General features: G+C 38.1%; 3 protein-coding genes across 3 annotated transcripts; all 3 read left to right on the plus strand.

The window, feature by feature from the left end:
* The first annotated feature begins 12,255 nt into the window (after positions 1-12,255).
* On the plus strand, positions 12,256-13,303 carry LOC110786958 (uncharacterized). The gene is made up of 2 exons (XM_021991545.1): positions 12,256-12,893; positions 13,015-13,303. The coding sequence occupies exons 1-2, from the start codon at positions 12,256-12,258 to the stop codon at positions 13,301-13,303; spliced, it is 927 nt and encodes a 308-aa protein (XP_021847237.1).
* A 170-nt stretch (positions 13,304-13,473) lies between these two features.
* LOC110786963 (uncharacterized) lies at positions 13,474-14,934 on the plus strand. Its single transcript, XM_021991554.2, has 3 exons — positions 13,474-14,216; positions 14,274-14,376; positions 14,470-14,934. Exons 1-3 carry the CDS (start codon positions 13,474-13,476, stop codon positions 14,932-14,934), a joined length of 1,311 nt encoding a protein of 436 aa, XP_021847246.2.
* Positions 14,935-15,102: 168 nt separating this feature from the next.
* On the plus strand, positions 15,103-16,617 carry LOC110786968 (uncharacterized). The gene has a single exon (XM_021991561.2). The coding sequence runs from the start codon at positions 15,103-15,105 to the stop codon at positions 16,615-16,617; it is 1,515 nt and encodes a 504-aa protein (XP_021847253.2).
* Positions 16,618-25,553: the final 8,936 nt, after the last annotated feature.

Consider the following 25,553-nt stretch of genomic DNA (forward strand, 5'->3'; position numbering starts at 1 on the left):
GTTTCCGGAATTATTTTCCGATTCCGATAATATTTTCGATTCTGACAATATTTCCGTTTCCGGCAATATTTCCGATTCCGACAATATTTCCATTTCCGATAATATTTTCCGATACGTACCATGTTTCCGTTTCCGGAAACATCTACGACTTGGATAATATTTATATTTCCGATACGATCCATATTTCCGTTTCCGGCAATATCATCGTTTCCGGAGTATTCATTTCTTGCCTGTGACGATCTCAGCTCCCACTGAAACCAAGATCCGTCGATTCCGAATATCCATAGATGGAGTATTTAATGCCATTAAATACTTGAACCGTTTACGTACTATTTGTGTGACCCTACGGGTTCAGTCAAGAGTAAGCTGTGGATTAATATTATTAATTCCACTTGAATTGAAGCGGCCTCTAGCTAGGCATTCAGCTCACTTGATCTCACTGAATTATTAACTTGTTAATTAATACTGAACCGCATTTATTAGACTTAACATTGAATGCATACTTGGACCAAGGGCATTATTTCCTTCACGCTTCAGTTCAAGTGGAATTAATGATATTAATCCACAGCTTACTCTTGACTGAACCCGTAGGGTCACACAAATAGTACGTAAACGGATCAAGTACTTAATGGCATTAAATACTCCATTTATGGATATTCGGAATCGACGGATCTTGATTTCAGTGGGAGCTAAGATCGTCAAAGGCAAATAATGAATACACCGGAAACGATGATATTACCGGAAACGGAAATATGGATCGTATAGGAAATATAAATATTGTCCAAGTCGTAGATGTTGCCGGAAACGGAAACACGGTACGTATCGGAAAATATTATCGGAAATGGAAATATTGCCGGAATTTGAACTATGTATTTCTGTTTCTTGAACTATGTGGACATGGCAATGTCATAATCATTTGCATAGATACTTACTTTGGGAAGACTAGTATCGGACAGACCTATGAAACTTTACTGTAAGAGATGAAAATCTGTCATAAGTAAATTTCAATAAAATTATTAGACACTAAATCCTCAATACCTGAGTGATTTGAGATTACTTGTTTGAGAACTGCTTCCTTTGACGTTGACCAACCGTCGCACCGTAAAAGGAGGCTATAAAGGCAACGCTCAGGTAATCACCTATCAAACGAAGTCTAATCTCAAGATCGCAAGATTATTGGGATTGTCCTCCCATAAATCGGGATGAGATGCTTAAAAGTTATACAAGGCCACTCGGAGAGCTAGAAACTGTAAAATGCATGGCCGTACTCAGATGAATCATAGGCTATGATTATCTATTTATTTGATCAGTTGAACTCTGAAACCGAGAAATACCTCTGGACGTAATAAGGATGACAACTCTTACCTTATGTTCAAGAGCAAGCATCGAGCGACAAAGGAATTAGGAAATGAACACTTGTCCCTAAGGACAAGTGGGAGACTGAAGGAAATAATGCCCTTGGTCCAAGTATGCATATAATGTTAAGTCTAATAAATGCGGTTCAGTATTAATTAACAAGTTAATAAATTCGGTGAGATCAAGTGAGCTGAATGCCTAGCTAGAGGCCGCTTCAGTTCAAGTGGAATTAATGATATTAATCCACAGCTTACTCTTGACTGAACCCGTTGGGTCACACAAATACTACGTAAACGGATCAAGTATTTAATGGCATTAAATACTCCATCTATGGATATTCGCAATCGACGGATCTTGGTTTCAGTGGGAGCTGAGATCGTCAAAGGCAAGCAAGTGAATACTCCGGAAACGATGATATTGCCGGAAACGGAAATATGGATCGTATCGGAAATATAAATATTATCCAAGTCGTAGATGTTTCCGGAAACGGAAACATGGTACGTATCGGAAAATATTATTGGAAATGGAAATATTGCCGGAATCGGAAATATTGCCGAAAACGGAAATATTGTCAGAATCGGAAATATTATCGAAATCGGAAAATAATTCCGGAACAAGAAATATTACATATTTTTTCGAAACGGAAATTAATTCCGCGATCGGAAATATTAAATATTGTTCGTATCGGAAATAAATTCTGAAATCGAGAATTTAATCGGAAGCGTATCGTACGAATTAGCATCGGACGAGGCCTGCCAGACGAAGGCCCAACACGAAGCCGGGCCATCGCCCAGCAAGCAAACAAGCAACAAACACACGCCAAGCTAGACCAAGCCCAGCGCAAGGCCAGGCCCAGCCAAGCTTTGGCGCGCGCGCATAATGGGCTGCTGGGTTGTGCGCCGTGCGTGGGCCGCGAGGCTTGCGCATGGGCGTGCGGCTCGTGCGTGAGTGAGTGTTTGTGAATCCTAAAGCTATCGGGATTCTACATATGATTAAATCCTAATCCTAAAAAGATAAATTAATTGATTTAGAGTTCTACTAGGGTTCTAAGTTAATTAATTCGTATCCTAGTTGGATTATAATTCCTTTCCATAAACTCTATAAATAGGTGCCTAGGGTCACATATTTACATCGAGATTTGAAGTATTCAAATGTAAGATTTTCAAGAAAAATCAGTCACTCTCTTGCCCCATAATAGCCGAATTTCATACTACCTTAAGGGCGATTCTAGTTGGTCAAGCTTAAGGCAGATCAGGACGTGCTGTGGACTATCTACGGAGGGACGACACTTGGAGTCCTAAAGACTTGTTCTTGTTCGGTTCGGGCGCAGCTAGGGAAGGCACGCTACAAAGTGTATGCATCTGAATTATGCTAAATGATTATGTGTTAATAATATGTTTCCTGGCTTTATGGTTTTTCCGCATGATTTATGTTCGTTACTCAACCAAATCGAGTGATTTTTGTGTCAATTTCGCATGTAAAAGGCATTCTAAAATTTTGACAAAAATTGTTTTTTTCGGCCGAACCCAGAATTCCCAAATTCGAAGCCTAACTATGACTTTTCGGAGGTTTAAGTTTTTCGAACGCAAAAGTTTGTAATTTTAAGATGTTAAATTGAATATTTGCGATTCTTGTTGATAAATCTTGAGTTTTTGATTGACCTACAGTATATGTTTAACAATTATGAATGCCTAGACTTGTTAATTATACAACCTAATTTGTAATTATGATTAATTTGTTGAAATTCGAATAATTTAGAATTGATTTGTTTTTCATAATTAATTAATAATTTAATTAGGTATCCATGATTAAAATACACCATAAAAATTGTTAATTTATGTTAAATTTTAAATTTTTATGACCTAGATTTGAATCCATGTTAATCGGAAATTAATTGATTAATAAATTTTTGATTTTTCGCCCTAAAATTATGAAATTAATATGATTTATTAATTTGTCGTTAATTTTAAATCAAAAATTTTAAATTTTTATGAAAACGCCCATAAATGTTGCACGCACAAAGCAATGGAAGCTACGTGTTACCATTAAGGGGTGTTGTATAGTGCGGGCACGAGACGACGAGCAAGGGAGCTCGTCGCCCGTGCGGTACGAATGCAGCGAGCAACGAGCGTGGCATGCACAAGGCAATGCGCCTAAGGGGTGTGTGCTACGCGTGTGGGTGATGGGGCAACGGGCGAGCAAGTGCAGCGAGCAAGGCAAGCACGCGTGGGCAGCGATGGATGCTGCGCCACACATGCGTTGCCTCGGTCAGCAGCACGCCAAGGCATGGGCCAAGGCAGCGACGAGCTGTCCAGCAAGCCATGCCCAGCAGCGCGCCAAGGTGATGGGCGAGTGGGCTGCGCGCAAGCGTGGCTCGCTGGGCCTGGCCCATTAGTGCGTTGTTGCTTGGGCTTTGCGGTACGATCAATCGAGTGACAAGGGGTTTGTTGCTTGTTGGACTTGACGAGGTATGGGCGCAAGCCCATGGCCTTATTTTGACCTGATTGGTTCGTCTTAATTTTAATTTGGAATTTTCAGTTCGGAAATAATTTTAATTAATTTTAAAATTAATAATTTAAATTGTTTTATCGGATTTAATTTTGAATATTATAATTATTATAAATTTTAATTTATACTAATTATTTTACTAAAATTAAACCTTGAATTAATTTAAATTCATTTAAATCAACTTAAAATAAATTAAATAAAATGGATTCAATTATAAATTTATATGAGCTTTAAATTTTAATTAAATTTGTATGTTTCCGGTTAGACTAGAAATACATTTTTGTGTTTAAAATTAGTAAAGCATATGAATTTATTGGTTTAAGTGGGAGCAATTTTAGTCATAAACTCTTGATTAGGTCTACAAATCCTTTAAGGTTAAAACAACTTCATTAGAATTAATAAGGATGAATAATTGGTAGATTATTGATGCCCTTGATTAATTGCTGCAAATATTTATGAGATGCATACAACATGTTTTACTAACCAGCTATGTGGGCCATTCATGATAATGAATGGGTGAATGGTATATATTGTATATGTACTGTTTTGCAGGTTATGAAGTGACTAGTATGGCCCAAATAGGATAGAAAACATGGTCTGCGTACCATTAATTTGAATGTAATTGGTCTAATGCACCAAAATTTATTTTTCAATTCAAATATGGTCTGCGTACCATCAAATAGTTGTAATTAGTTTAATTATAGCTTATCCTGTTTGGAAAAAATGGTGCCTCCCACGGAGAAATTCAAGAAGTTTCCAATCCATTTTCAAGACGAATTTTGAAGTTGAAGATTCAAGATGAAGTCGGGCCATACTAGATCACATTTATCTTATGCATGCTTTAAGTTATTTATTGCTTTTAAATATGTCTTAAATATGCATGAGATTGAAGCTTGATTATTTTGCATTATTAAGGATTTTAGTTCACTTAAAATCTAACCAACATAGTAAGAGCCTTAAGTTCCAAACTTAAAAATTGAGTTAAAAGGTGTCATGCCAAAATAACACTTACTTGGATAACCTTTACATCAATCTAGTAATAGTTTTACGCTCAGCGAGGTGTTACTTATTGATCCTAAAGGGGTAAGGTACACAAATAATTGTGAATACATGTTAGTTTTGGTGAAACTCAACGATATAAGTAAGGAGTCCTTTTATGTCGTGGCAAAATCGATAGGTTTACCTAACTTGTTCTTAGACGTACCTATCAACCAAGAGTAGTTTCTAGACTATTAGCAAAAGGCTTTTGCTTACCTAAAAGATTTTAGAATTGAGTCTAAATACATAATGTGCTTAATTCTTCAATGGGTTTTAGGGTCTTGGAATCATTTTATTCACACCTGCCGGAACAATAAATTCGAATAAAATGCCAATGACTTGTTTAAATTGCATGATTGCTTTAATTTTCAAGTTATTACTCATGATAAATGTTTAGACTTTGCATGCTTCAATGTATGTTTTAATTATTTTTTATAATTAAATATCTTGCACTGCAGTAAATCCTTTTAGAAAGGTAACTGTAAATTTCCTTGATTGGTAGCGAATCCAAGAACGATTCACGGAAATGAGAGAAAATGAGCAATTTAAAATGTACGTTTCTTTTAGCGACTTTTATGGTTGTTTTCGAGTATCAAAGTCGAATGGCAAACCGATTGGTACTTGTGAATTCAAAATACAATGTAGTTTTGAGATCATAAAGCATTGAGTTTAAACGCTCAGCTTTACCAATGGTTAACAACCTAAAATGTTTTTCCATTTAATTCTCGAATGAGTCTAGACCCTAGACATTCGAATAGATCGATGCTTAGAAAACTTTAGAAGCTTCTGGTAAGATCATCTAGTTGAAACAGAATATTCAACATAAATAAAATGGTAAGAACTCTGTTGGAATGACATCGGACATGTCTAACAAAGTATAAAAGTCAACGCTATAGAATTCAATTCTTAAGACTATAAGAAAGGGTACAAGAAATAGGAAAACAAAGGAACAAATAAAAGGAACTTACAATTCCGTTTCTACCTATAAGTTTATATTTAAAGAGAAGTGACCTAGCAATCAAACTTCCTTGGTATCATACACCGCTTGAGGTTCTTACTTCGGTAATAACTCAAACAATGGAAGCCAGGCTACACTAATGGCCTACAAGTGGGAAATGAAGCATGGCAATGCTACATTAGTTGTAGGGTCATCTAGTTTGTTTTAAGTCCTTTCAAGGCTGGAACTTAATGGCTATTTTGTTCCATAATCAGCATACCTAAATTTCTATTTTCAAACACAGAAGGACTCACATTCAAGAAAAACAAAAACAATGTTTGTTTGTTTATTTGAGTGAAATGGTCATTTACGGGATGAGTCATATATGCTTGATTAAAACAAACAACTCTTTAACAATAAAAACTTTACTAGGATCAAATCAATCTCTTGATTTGAGTTCCACTAATCTTTGGCATTGTTGCTTAGACCATATTAACAAGTTACATTCAAAAGCTCTATTTTGATGGACTTTTGAAAGTTGATTGATTTCTAGATCAATTCAAGACAAGCAAGTCTTACTTGTTGAAAGTAACAAAATAGATGAACTATTGTTAGAACGCCTAGACCATAGATTTCAAAGCTAAAGAAAGATTTTATGACTTTATTATTTCACATGGATTTGAGTGAATATAGGTTTATTTACTCAAATGTGATATAAGTTTGAATCTGTTTGACTAGTTCAAAGATTCAGAAGTATAAAATCCACTTGGCAAGAAATCCTAAAGATCTAGGTTAGATCATGACGATGATTACTTTAAGACCAAATATGATCATCTATGATTGTGTGTTGTAATTTCACGATCTAGGTCCATAAGATATGGCATATCTAAGTTGGAATGATCGAAGTCAATTAGTACTTGATTCGATCAATGATGAATCATAAAGACTTTTCCTATAATTTCTAAAAACAAAATGCTCAAACTACCACCAAACTAAACCAAATTCGTCAAAGTTATTGAAAAGTAATTTCAGAATATCTTTTCATAATATATCTAAAGAGTTCCTAAACTCAGTGGGAGCTTAGTGTTTGTCATTCAACAAACTAAGGCCCAAGTATAGATATATGTTTCATTATGATTTATTCAAATGAGACACGTGGGTATTGTTTCTACCACGAATTTTTGAGAACATAATGTTTGTTTGCTCGAAATAATGTCCTTTTGGAGATTCGTTTCCAAAATGACAAGTGGGAGAAAATAGACCTCGAAAGTCTTCGAGGCGAACAACAAACATAAGACGGAGATTCCGGAGGCTTTTCGAAGTTCTTTAGAAAATCCGAACACTTATTCTTTGAGGACTTTAGAAGTGGCTTTAAAGAATAGACATCTCTTAGAAGACTTTACAAGTGCTTCAAGGAGAACGGAATATTCAAAGGACTTTCAAGTGGCTATTGATATTCTGTTGTTTGATGTTCTATACCCAAGTAGGCATAGAGTTCAAGTCACTGAAACTATGAGATTCTTCTATTAGATAGTGAAGAAACATGGAGTTCAGGTCACTGAAGCTATGCGATTCTTCTATTAGATAGTGAAGAAACCTACAACTTGCAGTCAAAATATTATCATTAATGAGTTTGTGCCCTGTAAGAAAGCTATGACGAAACCCAGATTCCCTAAAATGGTTAAAAGGCCATATATAGACTCAAATGTTTTAAATGGTTAGAGGCCATAAAACATACTCAATGTTTTGATGACAAAAATGAAATTTTGTTGATTTGCAAGAATAGTTTCACACCTATTAGTTGCAAGTTTGTTTTAAGGATAAAAACCATCAAACATGAAATTGTGTTCACACACAAAGCTAGATTAGTTGCTAAAGGTTACAAGCAAATTCATGGCATGGATTGTGTTGAAACCTCATGCATAATCGTAATGCTCAAGTCTATAATTCAAGCAATGATTGCATATTGGTAAATATGACAATTGGATGACAAAACATCTTCCTCAGTCAAATGTTGGAAGAAACTATGTACATGGCATGTCATAGGATTTGTGGATCCAAATAGATACTTGAAAAGGAAAGCTAGCTTATGAAATCTAAGTACAGATTTAAGCAAGCAATTGGGAATTGGGACTATATTTTAGTGAAGCTAATAAGTATTTTAGTTTCATAAAGTGTACATGATTCTTATAGATATATAAGAAGTTTAGTGGGAGTACGTAAAACTTAATTGGTCCTATGTGTATCGCACACATATCTCTCTATTGTGAAATAACATTCAAATGCTAATGACTTAGATTTGAAATTATTCATCAATGACGGACCAAGGCGAAACTTAGTGCATACTGGGTATTAAGATCCATTCACAAAGATCTTATAATATTGTTCTGGATTAAGTAATGGCATTTACTAAATCAAACACGAAACACTCCATTGGAGATATTCGACCCATATGAATAAATCTAAGTAAAAGATGTTTGAACTATGTATAAGCCAAAGAATTTAGCTGGATTTAGTATCTACTGAAACTAGAATGAGCTAAAGTTACATGAATAGAATTCAATTGGGAATTATTCTGCAAAAGAATTTATCATGTATGATATAATATGAGGATCGCCAAAAACGTATCGTATGACTTTAGGCATGACGAATATATACCAATCTCTATTGATCTAAGTGAAGATCAACTAGATGAAATCAAGAAAAACTTATGGTACTTGAAAAGGTATATAGGATTAGTTCTTGATTCAAGGAAATAAAAATATGCTAAATATTGATGCTACACGCATAAAACACTGGAAAAGGATCAAGCAAGATTCCTTTGGAGTTAACCATTGGCAAGGACGAGCTATAGAGCATCGTGTTTTGAAATGGCCACATGGATTGGAGACCATGAGTTGTTGCGTGGGAAATTAAAATATTAATTTCTATGTTCTAAGATACAGATGGAAAGTCTTCCACATATCTATGGACTACTTGGATAAGTAAATCCAAACAAAGCATCACTAGCAACCTATACAGTTGAAGTAAAAGTAATTATTGCCTAAGAAGCAATGAAACAGAGTTGTTTATATTAAAGAGTTCTTCACTGAACTTTGGTAGATCACATGTCTGCTGGATTGATGGTTCTTCATTGAAAAATGCGTAGAACCACTCTTGAAGCAAGAAAAGACTAGATCACAAAATAAACATACTCAAAAGATCTTATCATCTATCTCGAAGAACATTCGATGAAAAGGATATTAAGATTGGCAAAGCATGATAACTAAACCTAGGCAACAAGTGAGAAGCAACACTCACATTGTACCACTGGAAATCAAGCATAGCTTTGAATTCCATGAATTGTTTTAAAGATGGGTTCGTGGCCCATGGTTGTAAAACATTGGGGTTGAACATTTATCATATATGAAATGTATTTTCATATTCCATTTAATCTTGGTTTAGTATTAAATGATGAGTCCCTTCAATTTGACAATATATTCAAGATAGACTGTCAGGACCAGTCCTGTGACTAAGAAATGTCTATCAAGTGAACTTGAATGTCAAAAGTTGAAAATGGTCCCTGGTCGATGTTTTCCACAAAGATGGACGCATAGAAAACGTTAGAAGACTAGAATGCAAGATGACTAGTATTTCTGTTTCTTGAACTATGTGGACATGGCAATATCATAATCATTTGCATAGATACTTACTTTGGGAAGACTAGTATCGGACAGACCTATGAAACTTTACTGTAAGAGATGAAAATCTGTCATAAGTAAATTTCATTAAAATTATTAGACACTAAATCCTCAATACCTGAGTGATTTGAGATTACTTGTTTGAGAACTGCTTACTTTGACGTTGACCAACCGTCGCACCGTAAAAGGAGGCTATAAAGGCAACGCTCAGGTAATCACCTATCAAACGAAGTCTAATCTCAAGATCGCAAGATTGGGATTGTCCTCCCATAAATCGGGATGAGATGCTTAAAAGTTGTACAAGGCCACTCGGAGAGCTAGAAACTGTAAAATGCATGGCCGTACTCAGATGAATCATAGGCTATGATTATCTATTTATTTGATCAGTTGAACTCTGAAACCGAGAAATACCTCTGGACGTAATAAGGATGACAACTCTTACCTTATGTTCAAGAGCAAGCATCGAGCGACAAAGGAATTAGGAAATGAACACTTGTCCCTAAGGACAAGTGGGAGACTGAAGGAAATAATGCCCTTGGTCCAAGTATGCATATAATGTTAAGTCTAATAAATGCGGTTCAGTATTAATTAACAAGTTAATAAATTCGGTGAGATCAAGTGAGCTGAATGCCTAGCTAGAGGCCGCTTCAGTTCAAGTGGAATTAATGATATTAATCCACAGCTTACTCTTGACTGAACCCGTTGGGTCACACAAATACTACGTAAACGGATTAAGTATTTAATGGCATTAAATACTCCATCTATGGATATTCGCAATCGACGGATCTTGGTTTCAGTGGGAGCTGAGATCGTCAAAGGCAAGCAAGTGAATACTCCGGAAACGATGATATTGCCGGAAACGGAAATATGGATCGTATCGGAAATATAAATATTATCCAAGTCGTCGATGTTGCCGGAAACGGAAACATGGTACGTTTCGGAAAATATTATTGGAAATGGAAATATTGCTGGAATCGGAAATATTGCCGCAAACGGAAATATTGTCAGAATCGGAAATATTATCGAAATCGGAAAATAATTCCGGAAAAAGAAATATTAAATATTTGTTCGAAACGGAAATTAATTCCGGAATCGGAAATATTAAATATTGTTCGTATCGGAAATAAATTCCGGAATCGAGAATTTAATCGGAAGCGTATCGTACGAATTAGCATCGGACGAGGCCTGCCAGATGAAGGCCCAGCATGAAGTCGGGCTATCGCCCAGCAAGCAAACACGAAACAAACACACGCCAAGCTCGACCAGGCCTAGCGCAAGGCCAGGCCCAGCCAAGCCTTGGCGCGCGCGCATAATGGGCTGCGGGGTTGTGCGCCGTGCGTGGGCCGCGAGGCTTGCGCATGGGTGTGCGGCTCGTGCGTGCGTGAGTGTTTGTGAATCCTAAAGCTATCGGGATTCTACATATGATTAAATCCTAATCCTAAAAAGATAAATTAATTGATTTAGAGTTCTACTAGGATTCTAAGTTAATTAATTCGTATCCTAGTTGGATTATAATTCCTTTCCATAAACTCTATAAATAGGTGCCTAGGGTCACATATTTACATCGAGATTTGAAGTATTCAAAGGTAAGGTTTTCAAGAAAAATTAGTCACTCTGTTGCCCCATAATAGCCGAATTTCATACTACCTTAAGGGCGATTCTAGTGGGTCAAGCTTAAGGCGGATCCGGACGTGCTGTGGACTATCTACGGAGGGACGACACTTGGAGTCCTAAAGACTTGTTCTTGTTCGGTTCGGGCGCAGCTAGGGAGGGCACGCTACAAAGTGTACGCATCTGAATTATGCTAAATGATTATGTGTTAATAATATATTTCCTGGCTTTATGGTTTTTCCGCATGATTTATGTTTATTCATATGTATCATAACCTAGCAATTACTCCACACTAACAACCACAATCAATCAACCAACACTTCCACAAACAAGTATAATCAAAGTAGCCCAAAATCTCACAAAATCATCTCAAAAAGTCTAGAGCTTAAATGGAACAAGGAAACATACATGCATAGCTCATCTAGACAATTAAAGATTAATCACAATACAAACATGCATCAACAAACACCCAAAAATCAAAATTTTAGAAAAATCAAAAACAATATTAACATGGTGAAAATGGATATATTAATCAAAAACTTCTCTCTCTTCTCTCTCATGGTGTGGTGCACGTTAAGGTTACCTTGCTAACGTACGCCACCCTTGTTAATGGCGAGGAAGAAGAAAACGCAGAAGCTTGAGATTGCTCAAGTTAATGAGGAAGCTTCTTCTCTTCTTCATCAAGAAGTTTCGAGGCCTAAGAACCAGAACCAACTCAGAATACAAATACCCATTCCTGATGAACCTCGGGTTAGTGAAGGGCTGGTGACACCAGTGCCGCTGCCTCATTCTAGCCATTTTCCGCCGTCGATGGACCGTATGGACAACTTTCAAGCTTATCAGGACTCGACTGGTTGGTCGCAGTCAGTGCGCACTGATGTAAATCGACCGCCATCGCTGGTTGAAGCTTTGGAAGAGTTTTATAAGGATAGCCATCGAATGGTGGTGGGAAAGGATAGGGTGGACTTGCTGGTGAGAAGTGTCAATGCTGCACTCAAGGAGATGCAACATCGGAGTGCGTTGAAGGAGAACCCAGGTGTAGATCCAGCCTAGAAAACAGGGGATGTCCGTACAGAAACAGAGTATGGAGTGAGTGGTGCGCAGCCAGCTCAAAGGCGACTGGATATGGAGCCAAAACCATGGGTGAATCTATTTAAAGGTAGTACACTCCCTTCTAAAGTTTTTGCGTTGAATTTTATTGCTCCCACAGTTTGTGATGGCACACCCATAGCTGTACTTGATAAGAATGAGATTCAAAAAATGAATGATTTGTGGGGAAATGCAATTGTCATGTATGTGGTTGGGGAAAAGCCTTCGATTGGTGCTATATTGAGATTCATTGCAAAAGAATGGCATCAAGTTAGTAAACCTCAGATTTTCCTCCATGATGAGGGCTATTTTGTGATTAGATTTCAGTCGAAGAAGGACAAGGAATCAGTACTGGTGGCTGGTCCTCATATGTTCTTTGGCAAACCTATGATGGTTAAACCTTGGACAGCAAGTTTTAATTTCCAGGAGGAAATATTGAGGGTTGTTCCAGTGTGGGTTAGATTACCTAACTTACCACTAAGTTGTTGGGGGGGTGATTCATTGAGCAGAATAGGGAGCTTGCTTGGAGATCCTCTATTTGCTGATGATTGTACTTCTAAGCAGCAAAGAATATCCTTTGCTAGAATTCTCATTGAAGTGGATGTAACTGGTGACTTGCCTAAATCTGTGCAGATTCAGGATCCTATGGGTAACATTGTTAAACAGGTGGTTGAGTATGAATGGCTGCCATCATATTGCCAGAAATGTAAGATTGTGGGACATGACTGTACTCAGACAAAAGTCAATACTACAAGATTTAGGCCAGCTGATGTTCAGAGAAAAAAGGTTGTGAAGGTGGAAACCTAAAGCTGTGCAGCCTGTTCTTGAACCAAAAACTACTGATGAGTTGAATACTAATAATGCTGTACAAGAGGATGATGGGGAGAATGGAGAGTTATCTGTTAATGATAAACCTTTTACTCCAATTTCTCCAGTTCTTGATGAAGGGTGGAGAGTTGTTTCAAGGAGAAGAAGAGATATCAGAACTCCAGCTCAGACTGTGGGGCTTGCTGAGGTCCATTTGAATGAGGAGGATTTGGTTGTTGGTAGTGATGGAGTGGACTTCCCAACTGATCCACCATGAACATCAGTACCTCGAATATGAGGGGATTGAATGATCCCATTAAAGTAGTTGAAATAAAGAGGTTTTTAGCTAGTAATAACATTAGTGTTGTAGCTTTGTTAGAAACTAAAGTTTAGGAGAAGAATAGTAGTAAAATTCAGAAGAAAATAGGGGTTGGGTGGCAGTGGATTATGAATTATGAGCATTCTCCTAGGGGAAGGATTTGGATTGGATGGAAGCATGCTTTGGTTTCAGTTCAGCTTCTTCACAAAACTGAATTTTGTGTTCACTGTAATGTTGCTACAAAGAATGGCCTGTTTAGTACTACCTTTTTAGCTGTGTATGGTTTACACTCTGTTGATACTAGAAGACCTATGTGGAGAGAGATTACTACCTTCAGTAGTACTGTTACTTGTCCTTGGCTAGTCATGGGGGATTTCAATGCAGTTTTATTAGCTGCTGATAGGGTAAATGGCAATGCAGTTACTGAAGGAGAAACTAAAGACTTTGATAGTTGTATGGATGCTGTAGGGTTGGCTGAGCTTAAAAATTGTGGGAGTTACTACTCTTGGAGCAATAAGGGACAAGGTAATTTGAGAATTTGCTCCAGAATAGATAGAGCTATTGCTAATGCATTGTGGCATTCTAAGTTTGTTGATGCTGTGGTGGATTACTTGCCTCCAGGAATATCTGATCACTCCCCTCTAGTTATGTCTTGTAATATTCACCTGGGAGGAGGGAGTAGACCCTTTAAATTTTTTAACTATATGGAAGATCATGCTCATTTTCTTGATGTGGTTAAAAAGGGATGGGATGTGTCTTGTCCAAGGAGTGGTTCCATGTTGAAGGTATGGACTAAGCTTAAAGCAGGAAAGCAAGGATTGAAGGAGTTTCATCACAAAGATTTTGCTAAGCTTGATGAGAGAATTGAGGGGTTAAGGGCTGATTTGGGTCAAATTCAGACTTAGTTAACAGCTTGCCTTACTTATAGTAATGTGCAACAAAGTGAGAGGGAGTGTAGTGAGACTCTTAAGAAGTTCTTGCATATTCAGGAAAGTGCATATAGACAGAAAGCAAGAATTCAGTGGCTGCAAGTAGGAGATTCTAATTCTAAATTCTTTTTCAGTGCAATGAAGGAGAGGATAGCTAGGAATAGCATTGATATCTTGTATGATGATTCTGGATAGAAGCTAAGCACTACTCAGGAAATTCAGGAGGAAGTTAGCTCCTTCTATAAGCAGTTGATTGGTACTGCAGCTAGCTCCTTGATGGGTGTGGATGTTGGGGTGGTTAGGAAAGGGAAACAGCTTTCTGCTGCTGATGCAGAAATGTTGGTGGTTCCTATCTCAGATGCAGAAATTGATGCAGCTATCAAAGGTATTGATAATAATAAAGCTCCTGGGCTTGATGGTTTCAATAGTTTGTTCTTTCTTCAAGCTTGGGAGATTGTGAAAGCAGATGTTTATGAAGCAGTGAGAGAGTTTTTCAGAACTGGAGTGATGTTAAAGCAAGTGAACAACACTTCAGTTACTCTTGTGCCTAAGATACAGAATGCTTCATGTGTGAAGGATTTTAGGCCAGTTCATTTGTTTACAAAATTATTTCCAAAATACTTACTGCTAGAATGCAAGGTGTTATTGGAACAGTTGTAAGTTGTTCTCAATCTGGCTTCATCCCTGGTAGATCTATTTCTGATAATATTTTGCTGGCTTGTGAGTTGGTGAAGTGCTATTCTAGGAAACATGTTTCTCCTAGGTGTATGATTAAGGTGGATCTGAAAAAAAGCTTATGATTCCTTGGAGTGGCCTTTCTTGAAAACCATGCTGTCAGAGTTAGGATTCCCTGTGAAGTTTGTGAATTGGGTGATGCAGTGTCTTTATTCTGTTTCTTATTCTATTCTGATAAATGGTTGTCCCACAAAACCAATTCCTGCAAAGAAAGGGTTGAGACAAGGTGATCCCATTTCACCTTACTTGTTTGCTTTGGGTATGGAATATCTGTCAAGGTGTCTTGCTGCACTTGCTGATAATGCTGACTTCTCTTATCACCCTAGATGCAAAAAGTTGGATCTCACCCATATGATGTTTGCTGATGATTTATTGATGTTTTCCAGAGCTGATGAGAGTGCTGTGAAAGCTCTTTTTAATGCTTTTACCAAGTTTTCCTTGGCTTCTGGACTGGAGGCTAACTTGCATAAAAGTGAAGTTTACTTGGTTGGTGTTTCTGATCATGTTGCTTCCAATATTGTTAGCTCAATTGGGGTTCCTCAGGGGTCTTTTCCTTTCAGATACTTGGGTGTTCCTCTCACAACTAGGAAGCTTTCTTTTACAGACTGCAAGCCTCTCATTGATAGAACTGTTGCTAGAATCAAGAGCTGGACTTCTAAATTTCTATCCTATGCAGGTAGGTTGCAATTGGTGAAATCTGTTCTCTTTGGTATCCAACTTTACTGGTGTCAGATTTTTGTTATGCCTAAAAAGGTGATGAAAGAAATTCAGAGAATTTGTAGATGTTTCTTGTGGTGTGGTGCTGATGCAGATTCTAGGAAAGCTTCAATCTCTTGGGAGCAATTATGTTTTCCTAAGAGTTGTGGAGGGTGGAATCTTAAAGACCTAACTGTGTGGAATAAAGCAGCAGTTTTGAAGCACTGTTGGGCTTTAGCTTTGAAGCAGGATAGGCTATGGGTGAGGTGGATTCATGCTTATTACATTCAGCATAGAGACTTCTGGACTATGCCAATTCCTAATGGCTTAACTTGGTCTTTGAGGAAAATTTGGCATAATAGAGAAGTGTTTCTGCAGGCCAATGGAGTTGATCAGTTTGTGCAGGCTGGTAAATTTAGAATTCAGAAAATGTATAAGTTTCTTCATCCAGTTGGAGCTCAGGTGGGATGGAAGAGATTGATCTGTAATAGCGATGCTAGTCCAAAGAGTACTTTCATTATGTGGCTAGCAGTGCAGAACAGGCTAGCTACAAAAGACAGATTGATAAGATGGCAACTGAATATTGATGGTACTTGTGGCCTGTGTCAGTTGGAAAGTGAAAGCTTGGAGCACTTGTTCTTCTCTTGTTCTTATTCTAAGGAGATTTGGAGACAGGTTCTACTTTATCTAGGTGTGACTAGAACTGTGTTGCCTTGGCATGATGAGGTACAGATTGCAGTAAAGAAAAGCAGAAGTAAACAGAAGAAGGCTTGCGAGTATAGTATAGCTTTCATTGAGTCAGTTTACTGTGTCTGGTTGCAAAGAAACTCTAAGGTGTTTAGGGATCATGTTGATCCAGTCAAAACTGTTGTTAGCAACATTATGTTTAATGTTGAGTGTAGATGTCAGTAGTGGCTTCTGTTTGCCTTAGCTAGCTTGTGTTGGTTAGCTTGGTGCTTTGTTGTTTCTGGTGGACAGTTGGTGTTTTCAGAGTTTGTTAATACTCTGATTACTTGGTAAATAAAGCTTATTATTATTTGCCAAAAAAAAAGGTGAAAATGGAACGAAATACAAGAATTAAGGGGAAAAAATCATCACCACAAGAAAAGGAAGTGGTCTAGGATCGAACCCAAGTAGCCTCAAGAGTTCCAATTCACCACACACACACTTATGAACAATTTCACAAAAATCCCTAGAAATTGGGGATTTTGCAAAAATCTAAAATTTTGGGGATTTTGGGGGTTGGGATGAATAATATTGAGTGTATTTGATGAATGGGAAGTGAAATTTGTGAAAGGAAGTGAATGAATTTGATGAGGAGTAGTGGTAGTAAATGAGAGAAGAGAGAGCAATGGAGAGGAGAGTAAGAGAGGAAGTCGGAGAAATGAAGAAGAAATGGGGGGGGGGGCTCGCGATTTTTTCAAATTAAAGACTTCAGAGACAGCTCCGCCAGTCTGTGCAATCGAACAGAAAAAGTCGTTCGGTCGCACAGACTTGTGCGATCGAATTGTCAACATTGTGCGATCGTTTTCCAAAAGCTGGCCATTCTGCCTCAAAAACCAGTTTTGTGCGATCGAACGAGGAACCCTGTTCGGTCGCACAAAACATGATTTTGCAAATATCTCACAAGCTTCCCCTTTAAATCGAAAATGAAGCTAACTAATGGAAAATAAAGCATAAAATCAAATGAAAACTAAAACTAGGAGTTAGACAACCGGGTTGCCTCCCGGGTAGCGCTCGTTTAACGTCATTAGCTTGACGAATCCCCCCAAAGCTCATGGGGGGACGAGAGAGGAAATGAATACACGGGTTGCCTCCCGGTAGCGCTCGTTTAACGTCATTAGCTTGACGGACCCCCCCAAAAGTCAAGGGGGGTCAAACACAACAAACCTCGGGTCAACACTAGTCAACAAACCTTTCTTGGCCTCCTTGGGCACAAACAACTTACCCAAACCACCACTTAATGAGTGGGGACCAAACCAAGTCCTTTTAGGCATAGGATTGCCTTGCATGGACTTCTTGCCTCATACACCTCTTACGATGCCTGAGTGAGAGACTTTACATCATCAAAATCCATCCCCAATGTGTCGGGAATGGTAATGACGTCATCATAGGAATCACCTTGCACAAAGGAGTTCTCGTGCATATCCTTTTTCACCTTCCTATCTGTTAGGTTATGATACATATGACAATTCATAAATCATGCGAAAAAACCATAAAGCCAGGAAAGAATATTATTTACACATAATCATTTAGCATAGTTTAGATGCATACACTTTGTTGCGTGCCTTCCCTAGCTGCGCCCGAACCGAACAAGAACAAGTCTTTAGGACTCCAAATGTCGTCCCTCCGTAGATAGTCCACAGCATGTCCGGATCCGCCTTAAGCTTGACCAACTAGAATCGCCCTTAAGGTATTTAGAATTTTCGGCTATTGTAGGCAATTATATAACTGAATTTTTGCTCTCAAAAATCACTTTGAATACTTGAATCGTGTTTTCAAATAATGACCCTAGGCCCTTATTTATAGAGGTATGGAAAAGGAATTGTAATCCTACTAGGATGTGGATTTGTTAATTAGAACTTTATTAGGACTCTAAATAACAAAGCAAATCTAATAGGATTATGATTTTAATCTTCGCACGAATCCTAATAGGATTAGGATTTCCCGCACACGCATCGTACAAGCCGTGCACCCGCGCAGGCCTTGCGGCCCACGACAAGCGCACAACCCATGTGCGGTGCTGCGCGCGCGCGCGCCCTTGGCTGGGCCTGGCCTTGCGCTGGGCCTGGTCGAGGCGTGCGTTGCTGCGTGCGGCTCGTTGGGCGATGGCCTGGCTTCGTGCTGGGCTTTCGTCTAGCGGGCCTCGTCCGATGCTAATTCGTACGATACGCTTCCGATTAAATTCCCGATTCCGGAATTCATTTCCGATACGAACAACATTTAATATTTCCGATTCCAGAATTAATTTCCGTTTCGAACAAATATTTAATATTTCCGTTTCCGAAATTATTTTCCGATTCCGAATATTTCCGATTCTGACAATATTTCCGTTTCCGGCAATATTTCCGATTCCGGCAATATTTCCATTTCCGATAATATTTTCCGATACGTACCATGTTTCCGTTTCCGGCAAAATCTACGACTTGGATAATATTTATATTTCCGATACGATCCATATTTCCGTTTCCGGCAATATCATCGTTTCCGGAGTATTCATTTCTTGCCTGTGACGATCTCAGCTCCCACTGAAACCAAGATCCGTCGATTCCGAATATCCATAGATGGAGTATTTAATGCCATTAAATACTTGATCCGTTTACGTACTATTTGTGTGACCCTACGGGTTCAGTCAAGAGTAAGCTGTGGATTAATATAATTAATTCCACTTGAACTGAAGCGGCCTCTAGTCAGGCATTCAGCTCACTTGATCTCACTGAATTATTAACTTGTTAATTAATACTGAACCGCATTTATTAGACTTAATATTATATGCATACTTGGACCAAGGGCACTATTTCCTTCAGTCTCCCACTTGTCCTTAGGGACAAGTGTGCATTTCCTAATTCCTTTGTCGCTCGATGCTTGCGCTTGAACATAAGGTAAGAGTTGTCATCCTTATTATGTCCAGAGGTGTTCCTCGGTTTCAGAGTTCAACTGATCAAATAAACAGATAATCATAGCCTATGATTCATCCGAGCACGGCCATGCATTTCACAGTTTCTAGCTCTCCGAGTGGCCTTGTACAACTTTTAAGCATCTCATCCCGATTTATGGGAGGACAATCCCAATCTTGCGATCTTGAGATTAGACTTCGTTTGATAGGTGATTACCTGAGCGTTGCCTTTATAGCCTCCTTTTACGGTGCGACGGTTGGTCAAAGTCAAAGCAACCAGTTCTCAAATAAGTAATCTCAAATCAGTCAGGTATTGAGGATTTAGTGTCTAATAATTTTAATGAAATTTACTTATGACAGATTTTCATCTCTTACAGGAAAGTTTCATAGGTCTTGTCCGATACTAGTCTTCCCAAAGTAAGTATCTATGCAAATGATTATGACATTGTCATGTCCACATAGTTCAAGAAACAGAATTACTAGTCATCTTGCATTCTAATCGTCTAACGTTTTCTATGCGTCCAATTTTATAGAAAACTCCGACTAGGGACCATTTTCAACCTTTGACATTCAAGTTCACTTGATGGACATTTCTTAGTCACAAGACTGGTCCTGACAGTCTATCTTGAATATATCGTCAAATTGAAGGGACTCATCATTTAACAAACCACAAATTAAATGGAAAAATGAATTCTTTTCATTTATTGTGAATGATTAACCAATAATGTTTTACAAAGATTTAAACTCTAAAACTTTAAAACATTAAACAGGGATATCAAAGCCATTCTCCAATATGCTTGATTCCCATAGCTGCAGTGTGCGAGTTGTGCTTCGCCTGCGGCAGAGGTTTAGTCAATGGATCTGATATGTTGTCATCAGTTCCAATCTTGTTTATCTCGACTTCTTTTCTTTCAACGAACTCTCGTAGAAGGTGAAATCTACGAAGTACATGCTTGACTCTCTGGTGGTGTCTAGGCTCCTTTGCCTGTGCAATAGCTCCGTTATTATCACAATACAGGGCTATTGGTCCTTTAATGGAGGGGACTACACCAAGTTCACCTATGAACTTCCTTAGCCATATAGCTTCCTTTGCTGCTTCATGTGCAGCAATGTACTCCGCTTCAGTTGTAGAATCCGCAATGGTGCTTTGCTTAGCACTTTTCCAGCTTATTGCACCTCCGTTGAGGCAGAAGACAAACCCAGACTGTGATCTGAAATCATCTTTGTCGGTTTGGAAACTTGCGTCCGTATAGCCTTTAACAATTAATTCATCATCTCCACCATAGACCAGGAAGTCATCTTTGTGCCTTTTCAGGTACTTCAGAATATTCTTGGCAACAGTCCAATGCGCCTCTCCTGGGTCTGACTGGTATCTGCTCGTAGCACTGAGTGCGTACGCAACATCCGGGCGTGTACATATCATAGCATACATTATTGAACCAATCAATGATGCATATGGAATCCCATTCATTCGTCTACGCTCATCAACTGTTTTTGGGCACTGAGTCTTGCTTAGAGTTATTCCATGAGACATGGGTAGGTAGCCTCGCTTGGAGTCTGCCATCTTGAACCTATCAAGCACCTTATTGATATAAGTGCTTTGAGTAAGTCCAATCATCTTTTTAGATCTATCTCTGTAAATCTTGATGCCCAATATGTACTGTGCTTCTCCTAGATCTTTCATCGAAAAACATTTCCCAAGCCAAATCTTGACAGAGTTCAACATAGGAATGTCATTTCCGATAAGTAATATGTCGTCGACATATAATACTAGGAAAGCAATTTTTCTCCCACTGACCTTCTTGTATACACATGATTCGTCTGCGTTCTTGATGAAACCAAAGTCACTGACTGCTTCATCAAAACGTATATTCCAGCTCCTGGATGCCTGCTTCAATCCGTAGATTGACTTCTTTAGCTTGCATACCTTTTTAGCATTCTTTGGATCCTCAAAACCTTCAGGCTATGTCATAAACACAGTTTCTGTTAAAACGCCGTTTAAGAAAGCAGTTTTGACATCCATCTGCCATATTTCGTAATCGTAATATGCAGCGATTGCTGACATTATCCGAATAGACTTTAGCATTGCAACTGGTGAAAAGGTTTCATCGTAATCCACACCGTGGACTTGCCTGTAACCTTTTGCAACCAATCTAGCTTTGAAAACTTCAAGTTTCCCATCCTTATCCTTTTTCAGTTTGAAAACCCATTTGCTTCCAATGGCTTGGTAGCCATCTGGCAAAGCGACCAAATCCCATACTTGGTTTTCAGACATGGAGTCTAATTCAGATTGCATGGCTTCTTGCCATTGCTTGGAGCTAGGGCTCGTCATAGCTTGTTTGTAAGTCGCAGGTTCATCACTTTCAAGTAATAGAACGTCATAGCTCTCGTTCGTCAAAATACCTAAGTACCTTTCCGGTTGAGATCTATATCTTTGCGATCTACGCGGGGTAACATTTCTAGATTGACCATGATTCTCACCAGATTCTTCTAAAGATCTCTGAGTTTCATCCTGAATGTCATCTTGAGCATTCTCTAGAGTTTGTTGTTCGACTCGAATTTCTTCGAGGTCTACTTTTCTCCCACTTGTCATTTTGGAAATGTGATCTTTCTCCAAAAAGACACCATCTCGAGCAACAAACACCTTGTTCTCAGATGTATTGTAGAAGTAATACCCCTTTGTTTCCTTTGCATAGCCCACAAGAATACATTTGTCAGATTTTGGATGAAGTTTGTCTGAAATTAATCGTTTGACGTATACTTTACATCCCCAAATCTTAAGAAAAGACACATTTGGAGGCTTTCCAAACCATAATTCATATGGAGTCTTTTCGACAGCTTTAGACAGAGCTCTATTTATAGTGAGTGCAGCTGTATTTAGTGCATGTCCCCAAAATTCTAATGGAAGTTTGGCCTGACCCATCATTGACCTGGCCATGCCTAGCAAGGTTCTGTTCCTCCGTTCCGACACACCGTTCCATTGTGGTGTTCCAGGAGGAGTCAATTCTGATAGAATTCCACATTCTTTCAGATGGTCATCAAATTCATAGCTCAGATATTCACCGCCTCTGTCAGACCGCAGTGCCTTAATCTTCTTGCCTAATTGATTCTCTACTTCACTCTGAAATGTCTGAATTTGTCAAAGGATTCAGACTTATGCTTCATTAGGTAGACATAACCATATCTACTGAAGTCATCAGTGAAAGTGATAAAGTAGCTGAAACCACCTCTAGCATTTGTACTCATTGGTCCACATACATCTGTATGGATTAAACCCAATAGTTCATTTGCTCTTTCTCCAACTTTAGAGAAAGGTTGCTTTGTCATTTTGCCAAGTAAACATGATTCGCATTTACCATAATCCTCTAAGTCAAATGGTTCTAGAATTCCTTCCTTTTGAAGTCTTTCTAAGCGTTTCAAGTTTATATGGCCTAATCGACAATGCCACAGATAGGTGAGATCTGAATCATCCTTTTTGGCCTTTTTGGTATTTATGTTATATACTTGTTTGTCGTGATCTAATAAATAAAGTCCATTGACTAATCTAGCAGATCCATAAAACATCTCTTTAAAATAAAACGAACAACTATTGTCTTTTATTAAAAAGGAAAATCCCTTAGCATCTAAGCAAGAAACTGAAATGATGTTTTTAGTAAGACTTGGAACATGGAAACACTCTTCCAGTTCCAAAACTAGCCCGGAGGGCAACAACAAATAATAAGTTCCTACAGCTAATGCAGCAATCCGTGCTCCATTTCCCACTCGTAGGTCGACTTCACCCTTGCTTAACTTTCTACTTCTTCTTAGTCCCTGTGGATTGGAACATAAGTGTAAGCCACAACCTGTATCTAATACCCAAGAAGTTGAATTAGCAAGTATACAGTCTATAACGAAAATACCTGAAGATGGAACGACTGTTCCGTTCTTCTGATCTTCCTTTAGCTTCAAGCAATCTCTCTTCCAACGCCCCTTCTTCTTGCAGTAGAAGCATTCGGATTCAGAAGTGGGTTGACTGACCTTCCTCTTTACAGATTTGGCGCCAGTTTTCTTAGTTGGGCTGGCCTTGTTGCCACCTTTCTTAGCATTCCTCTTCTTTCCACGTTTCTTGAACTTGCCCCCACGCACCATAAGCACATCCTGCTTATCACTTTTGAGCGTCTTTTCGGCGGTCTTCAGCATACCGTGAAGCTCAGTGAGCGTTTTGTCCAGACTATTCATAATGTAGTTCAGTTTGAACTGATCATACCCGCTATGAAGAGAATGGAGGATGGTGTCTATAGCCATTTCCTGAGAAAATTGCTGATCCAGCCGACTCATATTCTCAATGAGTCCAATCATTTTGAGAACATGTGGACTTACGGGCTCGCCTTTCTTAAGCTTGGTCTCAAGAATTTGCCTATGGGTCTCGAATCTTTCGACTCGAGCCAGATCTTGGAACATGTTCTTCAACTCACTGATGATTGTGAAAGCATCTGAGTTGATGAACGTTTTCTGTAGATCTGCACTCATGGTGGCGAGCATTAGACATTTCACATCCTTGTTGGCATCAATCCAACGATTAAGGGCTGCCTGAGTGACCCCGTCGCCTGCAGCTTCGGGCATCGCCTCTTCTAGGACATACTCCTTTTCTTCCTGCATAAGAACTATTTGCAAGTTCCTTTGCCAGTCAAGGAAGTTTTTCCCGCTCAACTTCTCCTTTTCGAGAATTGATCGAATGTTGAATGAATTGTTGTTTTCCATATTTAAAACTACAATTGAAAAGAATAAACAAATAAATAACCATTCACAGTTTCTCTTAATAAACTTAAATTCTAGCATACATGCATAATTCAATGTTCATTAAGCATTTTATTCAAGTTATGTGTTCCGGCAGGTGTGAATAAAATGATTCCAAGATCCTAAAATCATTGAAGAACTAAGCACAGTTTGTCGACTTAATCCTAAAACATCTTAGGTAAGCAAAAGCCTTTTGCTAATAGTCTAGAAACTATTCTTGGTTGATAGGTACGTCTAAGTACTTATTAGGTAAACCTATCGATTTTGCCACGACATAAAAGGACTCCTTACTTATATCGTTGAGTTTCACCAAAACTAACATGTACTCACAATTATTTGTGTACCTTGCCCCTTTAGGACCAATAAGTAACACCTCGCTGAGCGAAAACTATTACTAGATTGATGTAAAGGATATCCAAGCAAGTGTATATTTTGGCATGGCACCTTTTAACTCAATTTTTAAGTTTGGAACTTAAGGCTCTTACTATGTTGGTTAGATTTTAAGTGAACTAAAATCCTTAATCATGCAACATAATCAAGCTTTTGATCTCATGCATTTTAAGACATATTTAAAAGCAATAAATAACTTAAAACATGCATAAGATAAATGTGATCTAGTATGGCCCGACTTCGTCTTGAAGCTTTAACTTCAAAGTCCGTCTTGAAAATCTCCGTGGGAGGCACCATTCTCTTCAAATAGGATAAGCTATAATTAAAACTAATTACAACTATTTGATGGTACGCAGACAATATTTGAATTGAAAAACAACTTTGGTACTTTAGACCAATTACATTCAAATTAATGGTACGCAGACCATATTTTCTATCCTATTTGGGTCATACTAGTCACTTCATAACCTGCAAAACAGTACATATACAATATATACCATTCACCCATTCATTATCATGAATGGCCCACATAGCTGGTTAGTAAAACACATTATGCATCATATAAACATTTGCAGCAATTAATCAAGGGCACCAATAATCTACAAATTATTCAGTCCTTATTAATTCTAATCAAGTTGTTTTAACCTTAAGGATTTGTAGACCTAATCAAGAGTTTATGACTAAAAAGGGCTCCCACTTAAACCAATAAATTCATATGCTTTACTAATTTTAAACATAAAAATGTATTTCTAGTCTAACCGGAAACATACAAATTTAATTAAAATTTAAAGCTCATATAAATTTATAATTGAATCCAAAAAGTTTAATTTAATTTCAGTCGCATTTAAATTAATTCATGATTTTAATTTTAGTAAAATAATTAGAATAAATAAAATTTATTATAATCATAATATTCAAAATTAAAATCCAAGAAAATAATTTAAATTATTAATTTTAAAATTAATTAAAATTACGTAAACTGAAAATTTCAAATTAAAATTTCAAAATGATCTAATCGCAACGCAACAATCCCACGCAACGCACGCCCATGGGCCACACGCACACA

Source organism: Spinacia oleracea, chromosome 6 (assembly GCF_020520425.1).
Source record: "Spinacia oleracea cultivar Varoflay chromosome 6, BTI_SOV_V1, whole genome shotgun sequence".
Lineage (NCBI taxonomy): Eukaryota > Viridiplantae > Streptophyta > Magnoliopsida > Caryophyllales > Amaranthaceae > Spinacia > Spinacia oleracea.